Here is an 11523-nt window from a genome sequence, read left to right on the forward strand (position 1 = left end):
CTGTCCTGCTGGGGAGAACTCAGAGTGGGGCCCAAGTGTGAGGTGGGTATTGCTTGTGTCCTGCCAGCTGCTCCCAGGAGCGCCTCTCACGTTGGCGCTGGGAGTCAGAGTGTCTGCTAATGGGGTAGGAGGTGTTGGGGCTACAGACCCATTTGTCCTTCTGCATGGGGTGGGAGGGGTGGCGGGTGGGGCGGGGATCCTGTGTGTGTGTGCATGCGCGCCTGCAGGATCAAGAGTGAGAACAATGCTGTCAAGTACTGGCCCAGGGTGTGCACACGGTGAACCCATGATCCTATGATCAGGAGGATGACCCTGACAGGGAAGGATAAGCCCATAAACTGATAAGCCAGCAGAGAAGCTGATGTGAGAACAGAAGGGTGAGAGGGAGGATGAAAAGCTGGGGGCCTGAGTTAGCTGTTAGTCCCTGCTGGCCTACTAGGCAGGAGTGGAGCTGGGCCCTGGAGCTAGTTCCTCACCTTCAGGCACCTTACTGAGCTCAGAGGGTGCTTGAGGGGCCCTGAAGGAGAAGTGTGTGTTTCTCCCTGGGGCTGGCAAACTCTCGCTAGGCTTCCATAACGCTTTGTTTCTCCACCGCCCAGGGTGTTGGCAGGGGGCTGCCAGCCAGCCTGACCACAAGTTGATGTGTGGGGGGCACAAAGCCTTTGTTTCATTAGATTTCGGACATGTCAGAGCAACCCTCTTTACAATTGGCAGAGCTCTCTTTCTCACACATACACATACACATGGGAATTCCATCCCTCTGGCTTCTCTGGTCAATAGGCGGCTGCAGGTAGCAGGTGAGAAGTTGGTTGGGCCAGCACCCCATGTCTGGCCTAGGTCTCACTTAACCTCACTGACCCATGAACTGCCCTCCCAATGCACCTGAGTGCTGTGGCTACCTCTGTGGCAGGGAGAGTCACTCTTCACTCACAGGTGTGGTACTGAGTTCTCTTTGACTCCCACCTGGCTTCTTAGCAGGTGTCCAGCACAGGGCTCTGCCTGGATGCTCCAGGGGCATGCTAGGGAGTGTCCCCAGGTTGCATGCCTGGCCCTCAGGTGAATTCCTAGTTGTCCCCTCAGTCTGGCACCCCAAGTGGCCCTTCTGGATAATCCTCTATAGCCCTTATTTCCCTTCTTGCCAAATCTTTGATCCACCTTCCTAGAGTTCTGATTTTAGCAAGCTTCCCAGAACATATTTGCCCCTTGCCAACTCAGCAGGCTGCTGTTCATTCCTCAAAACCCAAATTTATATTTCCAATTTCCACCCCCCATCACAGGTTGGGACCCAGTGCTGCTGTTACTTTGCTCATGAGACAGAACTGAAGTGACTCCCAGCAGAGGCCCTGCTGTCCCTGCCCTGGAAGGGGCAGTTCTGAAACTTCATGTGCCCAGGAATTACCCTGGGAGCATCTTACAACACAGGATCTTGTAAGATCCCCCTCCAAGGGTGGAGTTTGGCTAAGATCCTGCTTCTCTTGCTCCTCCCACACAGCTTGGGGACACAGGGACATATCCTTACCAGGAAGCACTGCCAAGGGGGTGGGTCCTGGGCAAGCTACCCTGTGTCTGTACCCCGGGCAGAGGGATCAGTGGCACATTTGGAGCAAAGTGCTCAAGAGTGTGTCAGTGAGGAACCGCAGGTGCATGCACCCTGTTGCTGTTCCCAGGCCCTTCCTGGAGGGTGCCCTGGTCCTGTAACTTGCTGCAGTGAGCAGTGGAGCTAGCTTTGTGCTGCCCTCCTTTGAGGTAGTGACCTCTGGGTTCCTGGCATGGTCCCCGGTGCGGTGAAGCACCTCTTGAGCTCTCTGGCCTCCAACCCTGCCAGATGCAATGTCCTTCTTCACGTGTTTATTCTCTGAGTGTTCTGGGACTCCCATCTTTGACAGCACCTCTGCCCCATCCTGCTGTTCTCTTTGCTGGACGCCTGTTTGCCAGAGTCCACAAGGGGGCGCCCGAGACCGCCTCTCTGACCCTGGTGGGCAGGGTGCCAGAGATGCGGGATGTGGGTGGGGGTCCCCTGCTTTCCGAGGGGGCGCTGCGCAGCATCCTGGGGCTAGGCTGGAGCCTGAGCAATCCCTACCTCCCGTCCTCGCTGTCCCTAAGGGAGCAGATGCTGAGCTGAGGGTGCCCCAGGGCCAGCAGTACATTTCCGAGGAGGTGGAGGTGTAGAGGACCCGACACCAGCCTGAGGTGCTGGCTCACCCTTCTCAGCTTCCATGGGCTGGCTTGGTGCGTGGTGTGTCCAGGCATGGCTGGTCAGGTGGAGAGCCACCTCTGGGCAAGCCCCTCAGTCAGCGGCAAGGTCTCTTCCCAGCTGCTGCTGTTGGGGGACGGGGTGCAGCCCTGGGTGTCCTTTGGGCTTCCTGGCCCCTCAGCTGTGGTCAATGCCTCCCTCGGTTTCCTTCTTCCCCGGGACAGCTTCTTGGAGGCTGTGGGATGTGGACTGTGGTCAGGCTGGAGTGTGGCAGTGGCCCCGAGGCGACCCTGCCTGTCCTCCTGGGGCAGTACTGGGCACAGGGAGCTGGGTACTCCTCAGCCCACGTTGTAGGGTTTAATCAGCCACCTTTGCTCCTAACAGAGAAAAACGCCCAGGGGTGGCCCCACTGAGAATGAAGATTTGGTGGTAGGGAGGACCCTGTCCCCAGATGTGGAACCCTGAAGACAGGCCCTGAGTTAGTGCCCCCTGTGCAGAGTGCCCAGGACCTCCTGGACAGCCTGAGCTTAGGACATGCTCATGGTGCCCCTGAGAGGCCTCAGTGGGCTCACTGTATGGGCTGAGGCTGGGGTGAGGGTTGTAGGGGAGGAGTGCCTTGTCCCTGAGATGGTTTCAGTGGGACCTGCTGACTCCAGGTCAGGTCTAAATCCTGACTCTAGGTATCAGCCCTGTGACCTTGGGCAGTTTCCCTCTCCTCTTTGGACTTCAACTTCCCCACCCCAGTCAAACAGTGACAGTCCTGCCTGCTGGGCACTGGCCGTGGCTGAGCTGTGTGGTGCCTTCCCTGGACAGACAGGGTGGGGCCGCATTACTGGGCAAAGGCCCTGTCCTCATTGACTTGCAGAGTCCATGTTTTGGGAGCAGGAGCCCCTTCCCTCTTCCCTGGCCAGGTGGGAGGACAGGGGCTGGGGCTGGCTTGGCTCTGTTGAAGGGTAGAGGGTGACAGCTTGACCAATAATGGGCTGTACCCCACTCAAGACCAATTCCACATGCCCACATCAGGAAGTGCCTTGAAACAAGAAGGTGTGCTGGCCTCTCCACTACTCCCGGCAGACGCAGGCTGCGGTCACCTTCCTGCCAACAATGGCACATTGTAGCAGCACAGCCTGGCCTGTGTGTTGCGGCCCTGCTTAGACAAACATGGGGCCACACAGTTACTAGCTTAGTGTTCAAAGGCTCTCAGGGCTTCTGGAGGCCCAGCTGGAGCTGCTGTTGTGCCCAGAGCCGGAAGGGGGAAGCTGTCCTGACCCTCTCAGGCTGGGGCTGGGGCTGGGGCTCGGGCTCCTGGTGGTGGTACGGAGGAGCTGAGCCATAGGGTGCTGCCCTTGGCAAGCATTTGAGCAGCACTTAAGTCTCCCAGTGGGAATAAATACACCGCTGCCCAGCAGAGATGTGCCCTCTGCCATGGCTCCTGTCTGAAGGTGGACAGGAAGGTCCCAGGGAGGGCGGAGGCAGCTTGTGGACCACACACCCCTTTCTCCCCTGGCGCTACAGTAGTAGTGACTGTCCTCAGCTCTCTGTTTGGGCCTCCCACCCCTTCCCCCAATGACATCTCATGTGCCCTGGACTTAGCTGCTCCTACAAGAGAGGACCCTGGCCTGGGCTGCACAGTGAGGAGGCTGGAGTCAGGACCCCTGGCCCACCCTCCTCCCAGTGGTCTGTCCTGGAGCCCAGTGGGGGCTTTGTTCTGGCCTCCGTTGTCCTTAGGATCCACTCTCTGGGCAGCCAGGAGGGAGGTGGCATGGGGGATATTGGTGCTGCAGGGTCCACCCCTGACCCCTGCCCACCCTTTGGGGCGGTACCTTGGCCCTCCAGGTCTGAGGCCTGCTTCCTCTTATGCTGCAGACCCTGCTCCATGGTGTAGATGCACCTGGGCCCCTCCTCTGGCATGTGTAGTTTGGCACTGGCCTCAGAGTTTGGGTCTCCCTGCATAGGAAGAGATGCGGTCAGGATAGAGACTGTGCCCATCTCCCGCCCAGGAGCCCTGCTTTAGGACCGCTCTCTTCCCCCCCACCCCCCACCATGTGGCTGGGGACCCACCTCACTATTTGAGCTGTCTGGCTTATCCAATTCATTGGACTCAGGTCTCTGCATTTTGGTCTTGCTGGGCTCTGAGGGGGGCAGGGTATGGGGTCAGGCCAGGCTGATAGCCCTGGGGGTTCCTGAGCCTGCTGGACTGTGATGGGTAGAGATGTCTGCAGATGAGGAAACAGGTGCGAGGGGCCAGAGGGGCAGACTAGGATTTGAACTCAGGCCTGGTACTCTGGCATGCCCTGTGTATGGACCCCTGGGGCTGAGGTGCCTTTCCCTGGCCTGGTCACTGTGTGTCAGGGTGCTTGCCACCTGCCTGCTGGCCTCTTGCTGAGACACTCCCGCTCACTGAGTGTGGGCAAAGGGGTGCTTGCCTGGAGCCCCACTTCCTTCATATTTGCAGGTGGGAGAACCCAATCTCAAGACCTGGGTCTTGGGTGGCACTTGTGGCTCAACGAGTAGGGTGCTGGCCACATATACTGGAGGTGGCGGGTTCAAACCCGGCCCTGGCCAAAAACTGCAACAACAGCAACAACAAAAAAAACCTGGGTCTGGCTGGTCAGGCCAATGGGCAGAGCGGCCTGCCCTCGAGATATTCCTCCCCATGGACACTGACCACCACACCTCTCTCCCCACCATGGCACCACCTCCCAGCTATGTCCTGACCCTGGGTGCTCACTTTACCTGGGAGGCCACTGCAGTCAGGCCCTCCTCTGGCCTCATCCTCTATCCTGCCTCGAGAGGGCAAGCTGGGCTGGGCCCCTGGGAGGAAGTGTGAGGAGTCCTGGGGGACACAGGTAAGGACATTGAGTTTATTCAGGGGGTCTTCCTTTTCCTCGGCACCCGACACAGCCTGTGGGACTCTAAGCTGTATCTGGGGTGTTCTTTTCCTTTCTGGTGTGAACAGGCAGCCACACTGTCTCCTTGGGAGCTGACTTGGTGAGGCAGAGGGCAGAGAGCAGCCTGAGGAGGGTGGGGATGAGAGGACAGTGCTGGGCTCCTTACTGTGAGAGCAGGGGGCTCTTCTGGCTGTGGCACTTGGGTCCTCTTGGTGCCATTGCTGAGTGCCTGGGGGCTGCGAGTCAGGGCTTCAGATGGGGCAGATGGCTCAGGGCTGGGCGTGTGGGCAATTGTGGGGCTGAGAGACCCAGGCTGGCTGGCTGGCTTGGGGATGTCTCGGCTTCGGCCCCGGTCTGAGAGGTCCAGGGGCTTGTCTGGTGTGGCTGTGGCCTCTTCCCTGATGGAGCAGCCTAGGCCTGCTGTGGCTGGAGCTGCCCTGGCCACCTCATTTTCAGGGCCCTCAGAGTCTGAGCCAACTGGCGGGGAGGGTGGCGGCTCCCCAAGCCTGAGTGGGCAGCTTGTGCTACCCACCCTTGCCCTTGCCCGTAGCTGCTGCTGGGCCAGGAGCAGGCGCAGCGCCCCCTCCAGCTGTGGGTCCTGCGTGGGCTCCTCCCAGGCCTCTCCCTCTCTTGTCTTCAGGCCTTGGAGTCTGGGGTTGCCAGGGGCTGCAGTAGGGGCCAAAGTGTGGCCGTGGGGGCTCCGAAGGTGCAGGGACAGGTGGTGGTTTAGGACGCAGAGGTGCTCAGCCTGAGGGGACCGCTTCAGGGACTCATGGGTCATGGCAGAGGGCCGGGAGGCCCACAGGAAGCTGTGAGGAGGAGAAGCCTGTTGACCGGCTGCCAATTAGCAATGACCGGCCAAGTGACCCTGAGAGGGAGAGAGGATGGGGACCCCACTTCATAGATGGAGACATGTAGCCTGCAGAGAGGAAGTGAGCTGCTGAGGTCACATGGCAGGGAGTGGAGGGGGTTAGATGTCCAGGTTCTGGAGGCCAGAGGGCTGTGTGAATGATTGTCTCCTTGGCCAGAGGTGGGCTGGGGTCTGGGCTCCGAGGAGAGGCCTGGCCTCTGAGGCCTGCCTCTCCCTGGTGGGATGTGCTAGTAGGTCCCACTCCCAGGTGCGTCAGGGGAATACCTCTTCCTCCCCTGGACTCCTCTCCTGGGGTCTAGCTGTCTGCCCAGCATGTCCCCCTGTTTTCAGGCAGGGAGATGGAAGCCTCTCAGGGCCCTTCTGACAGCTCTACCCAAGGCCCGAGCCATCTCCTATCCACCCCTAGGCCTGGCAACTCAGGATGCATCCACGGGGGAACTTGGCTACAGTTGGGTGCCCCGAGAAGGCCAAGCCAGAGAGGAGCAGGGCTCCTGAAGGGCAGAGATGGTGTGGCTGCTGGCCTTCTGCTGCAGAACCAGAGTCTGGGGTGGGGGCTCGGCTGAGGTGCTCTAGGTGGCCATGGTAGGAGGATCCCTCACCTGTCCAGGGGAAAGCTGTGCTCATACAGTGGTGGGCTGGCTGGGCTATTTTTGGCAGACAGTGGTGGGGGCGTCCCACTGGTGGAGCCACGGTCAGCTGGGCAGCGGGACCCGGGCCGCAGCAGAGCGATGGTCCCGTGTAGCTGGTTGGAGATGTGCTGTGGACTCTGCCCAGGGAGGTAGGGAGGGCAGCTGAGCCAGGGTCACCTCCTGGAGTCTCTCCTCCACCCACATCCAACACATTAAGGACAGAGCCACAGCCACCAGCCTCCTGTGAGGGGCTGGCCTGGCTGAGTGTGGGGGGCTCCTCTACCCTCACCCTTACCAGGTCCGGGGCCCCTGGCTCAGGCAGGTTGGCACCTGGGGAAATTTTGGCTACTGGAGATTTCCTGTGCCCTGTTGGCGTTTCTGTGGGAGAAGCCGTGGGTGACAGCTTGGGAGATGCTCAGTGGGGTGCTCAGCGGGGTGCTCAGCTCTTGGCCAGAGGGCTCCATGCTCCCTCGGGCCCTGCCTCCCAGCCTCCCCAGTTCCCACAGCACCTGTGCCCAGGTGGTCTTCCTCAGCCTCCCTGGGGTCGCCCGATGGCTTTTCAGTGATGGCCTTCCAGGTGCCGGGGAAGGGGAGCAGCAGGGGTGACAGAGGGTCTGAGGTGCCCTCCCTGGCCAGGGGCTTGGGCTTCTCTCTGGAGGGGAGGCAGAAGCAGGGAGGGTGAGGGAGGGCAGATCAGGGAACCCCAGGTGCCCCAGGAGGTGCCGCTCTCTGACACTGCCTGACATAAGTGCCCAGTGCTGTGTGGATGGGCCCTGGGGAACCAGGTATCTGGGTCCAGCCACCTTTGTACTTACTCCAGGCCCCGAAGCCGCTTCACCTCCTCCTTCAAGGCCTCATTCTCCTCCTTCAGCCCGTTCATCTCGCTGGCTGCAAAAGGCAGAGATCACCGAGGCCGCCAGGGCAGGATTGGGTGGCGTCCTTGCAGCACTAGGGAAGCTCCCTCCTGCCCTTGCCCCCGCGTGTCCCCAGCATGCAGCCCAGGCCTTAGCCTACACCAGGTGCCCCATAAATGCTTGCTGCATATTGGAGGGCTGGGTGTTACTGAATAAATAGGGCCCACCCCGAGGTCATGGAAAGTGCTAGGACCCCTGAAAGGAAAGGGAGCTTATCCTTTGTCACCAGGGGGCCTGTTGGGAGCCCAGAACTCATCACGAAGGGGACGCCCAGCTGGATTCCTGATGGCAGGGACACTATGGGGCTGGTGGTAGCTCTGTCCCATTGGTCTGCAAGCTGAGGTGTGGGTACCCCCCGGCACCCTGTGTGGGCAGCTCACTGAGAAGGAAGATGCGCTGCAGGCCCTGCAGCTGGGCACTCTCGAACTCCCGCTGCTTCCGCCTGGCCAGCTCCTGGGTGACCATGCAGCGATCACATAGGCCAGCCCGCAGCCTGTGGGGACCGGGAGGTGAGCTGTCGCTCTGGGGGGAAAGCTGAGGCCTATAGAGGAGCTGGGCTCTCCACTGCCCCATTGTCAGGATGTGCCTCTGCCTTTCCCAAACTGTGTTCTGTGGAATCCTGGGCCTATTCCCCACCCTGTGGACTGAGTGCCCCATTTTCTTTCTTTTTTTTTTTTTTTTGAGACAGAGCCTCAAGCTGTACCCCTGGGTAGAGTGCCGTGGCATTACAGCTCACAGCAACCTCCAACTCCTGGGCTCAAGCGAGTCTCCTGCCTCCGCCTCCCAAGTAACTGGGACCACAGGCGCCCGCCACAACGCCTGGCTATTTTTTTGGTTGCAGCCGTCATTGTTGTTTGGCGGGTCCGGGCTGGGGATTCGAACCCGCCACCTTAGGTGTACGTGGCTGGCGCCTTAGCCGGTTGAGCTATAGGCGCCGAGCCAGAGTGCCCCATTTTCAATAGCGTTTGGGGAGAAATCTTGAAAATGCAATTTACTTAAGGCTCTGAGAAGTCCTGCAGTGGAGAAACCCACTTGGTTTACTTTGGCCTGGAGTTTCCCAAACTCACCCTCCAAGGAGCCCTGTTGTGTGCCCCTCCCCGAGCCCACCTATCCTGAGGGGGGCCCCACCTGTTCTCCAGCACCCGAAGGTTTTCCTTGAGCGCCTTCTGCTGCTCTCGGAGCTGGTGGTTCTTGGCGAAGAGCTCCTCCAGCCTCTGTGCGTCCCTGTGGTAGGAAATGCTGAGCTGGGGGTTCCACTTTGGCTGGGAAGTCACAGGCTGTCCCCCTGCCCAGACTGAGGCCCACTCTGCCCAGCACCCGCAGGCTTGGTTGGAGCTAGTTCTTGCTGGGGGCATTCCCTGGAAGCAGGAGCCCTAACCAAGTCACTGGGTGCCACTTGGTGACCTCCACCCCATCTTGTCCCTGTGCCACTTGAGCACCACAGTGCGGCAGAGCTGCAACCCGTCTGTGAAACGGGACTGGGGGCGCCCACCTGCAGGCCATTGTGCGATCAGCTGTGACCGCTTCTCAGGGCTCCCAGCAAATGCTGTGGCTGATACTCTGCCCTGATGCTGGGTCGGGAGACGCGCTGAGTGCAGGGGCTTGGATAGCTGCTGGGGGCCAGTGTGCCCGGGGTCAAGCCTGGTTGCTCGCCTACTAGCTTTGTGGCCTTGGACAAGTGATTCATCTCCCACCCTGGTGCCAAGGCCCAGTTTCCCTTTCCATGTGAAAGGACGGTGGCAGTGCTGGCACCCTGGGGCTTGGAGGCTGTGTGGGCAGTTGTGGCCCCTGGGGGTGGCTCTCCTTGCTCTCTGTTTCTCCCTGGGTGTGGCCCGACTCACCTGCACCTCTCGGAGTTCAGCTCCAGTAGCTTGTTCTGCAGGCCTGGTGGAGCAAGCAGAGGGGGCAGGAGGTCAGGCCCAGCTGGCCAGTTCCTCCTGTAGCCTCCTCACAGCAGGGCCTGGACAGAGACACGAGATGGCACACAAGGGCCATCCAGACCCCCTCCAACCTGCCTGGGTGGGGCCCTGCCTGACATCTGGAGGCTGCCCTGCTGGGGGGCCTGTCTCTCTCTGCCCTGCTGCTGGACGCTTAGGCTTCGGTCTGCCCTGCTCTGGGCCCAGTATCTCTCTTTACTCCTGGGGTCTCTGGCTCTAGTATCTGCCTGGAGGTTGGACCCTGATACTGGAGGTGACCAGCCACCTGGGCAGGGCAGAGATGCTGAGAGCAGTCACCTTCAGGGGTGCAGCTAGTGTGGAAATAAAGGGCTTTGGGCGGGTCCATCAGACCCCTTCTTGCTATGCCTTTGTGATCCAGCTTAGCCAGGTTGGCCTGGGGCTGGGTGGGTGTGTGGTCTCACCCAGGCAGTCCCACTTCTACCAGTTGCTCAGGAAGCAGCCATGCGTCCAAGACCTTTGGACTTCCCGGGTGCCTGGGAGTGCTCTTTAGAAAGGCGGCAGAGAGGGGCTAGCCCTAGTTCTGGAGTGGGGTGGCTAGAGGGTCTACAGCTCTGTCCTTGTGGGGGAATTGAACAGGAGTATGGGGCCTGGGCAGGTCCTGGAGGGAAGACACTGGACAGGTCCCAGGAGCCATGAGCTCCTGTTCCTGGAAGTGGCAGCCTTTGCGGGGAAGTACTGAGGCCTTGCCCTGGGTGAGAGGGTTGCTGGGCCAGGCCACTCAGCTCTCATTTCTGCCTGGCTATAGACCAGGGCTTTGTGAGAACAGGTGCCAGTCTTGCAGTGTGCCTCTCGTGGCCAAAGGACATTCCAGCAGGAGGGCAGCACATGGCGGGGGGGGGGGGGCCAGGCTAGGGCCTCCGCTCAGGGTTCCCTTTCCCAAAGATGGGATTAATTGAAAGTTGGAGGTGTCACATGGGGCATCCAGGCCTGCCCAGGCCCTGTGGACCATTTGTCAAGGTGAGGACAGTAGAGACTCCTCCCCAGCCCAGTGCCTGGCCCCAGGCACTCACCCAGGACCTCCTTCTCATGGACCTCCTTCAGCCTGTTCAGCGATTCCATGAAGCTCTCCATGACTTCCTGTGGCCTTGTCCAGGCCCCACCACTAGGGTGTGAGGACTTTACTATCCCTCTGTTTCCAGCCTGCAAGGAAGGAAGTGGGGAGGGAGGTCATTTTAGGAAAGGCCCAGGGGCTGCAGGGTCGGCAGAGGAAGTGTAATCCCTAGCTCCCTGGGGACAGAACCCACGTGTGCTGCCTGTGGAGGCTGGGATAAAGGACCCTGTACCACACAAGCAGGGAGAGTGTGGTGTGAGGGCTCAGGGTTCGCTCATCAAGGTCACGGACGTGTACAACATACATGTGCACACAGACACAGGGATATGTGCGACACACATGCACACACAGACAAGTACATAGACAAGTACACACATGCACACGATGCATAGACTCAGATACGCAGACACTGACGCTCAGACGCACGTGCACACACAGAGATACACAGACAAGTACATAGACAAGTACACACACACGCACACGATGTGTAGACTCGGATACGCAGACACTGATGCTCAGATGCACGTGCACACACACAGATACACAGACAAGTACATAGACAAGTGCACATACACACAATGTGTAGACTCGGATACGCAGACATCGATGCTCAGACACATGTGGACACAAATCTACGTGGACACAGATACACACTGGCACAGATAGATGCAGATACACAGGCACGCAGCTCCACATGCAGACATGGACACACAGAAACACACATGCACATGCGTACTAGCCCTGGTCTGCCCTAGGAAGTCAGCCCTGAACTGAGAGGCTAGAGGGTTCCAGGAAGGGGCAGGTGTCAGTCTACAGAGGGGCAGCTGGCTAGGGCCCTGGCCTCCTCATCTGCTTGCCCTGTGTATAGGTCCCAGGAAGGGCCCCATAGCCTGAAGCCAGGATTAAGGGGACACAGGGCCTTTGAGGGCTGGGCCTTTACCTTCAGACCTTCCAGGCCTATCCTGATTTTTTTTTTTTTTTTACTCTTTTGTATAAAGAGTATTTTGAATTAAAG

At 59.6% G+C, this 11523-nt stretch overlaps 1 protein-coding gene across 1 annotated transcript; it reads right to left on the reverse strand.

Annotated features, from left to right (window-relative positions):
* Nucleotides 1-2256: 2256 nt before the first annotated feature.
* RBBP8NL (RBBP8 N-terminal like) lies at nt 2257-10528 on the reverse strand. Its single transcript, XM_023511993.1, has 13 exons — nt 10468-10528; nt 9341-9383; nt 8628-8723; nt 7880-7992; nt 7401-7473; nt 7095-7237; nt 6881-6963; nt 6556-6722; nt 5252-5894; nt 4931-5030; nt 4256-4326; nt 4018-4141; nt 2257-2429 (listed from the first exon to the last, which is right to left on the reverse strand). Exons 1-13 carry the CDS (start codon nt 10526-10528, stop codon nt 2257-2259), a joined length of 1890 nt encoding a protein of 629 aa, XP_023367761.1.
* Nucleotides 10529-11523: the final 995 nt, after the last annotated feature.

The sequence above is a fragment of the Otolemur garnettii genome, unplaced genomic scaffold (genome assembly GCF_000181295.1).
Source record: "Otolemur garnettii isolate 467f Iridium unplaced genomic scaffold, OtoGar3 scaffold00023, whole genome shotgun sequence".
NCBI lineage: Eukaryota > Metazoa > Chordata > Mammalia > Primates > Galagidae > Otolemur > Otolemur garnettii.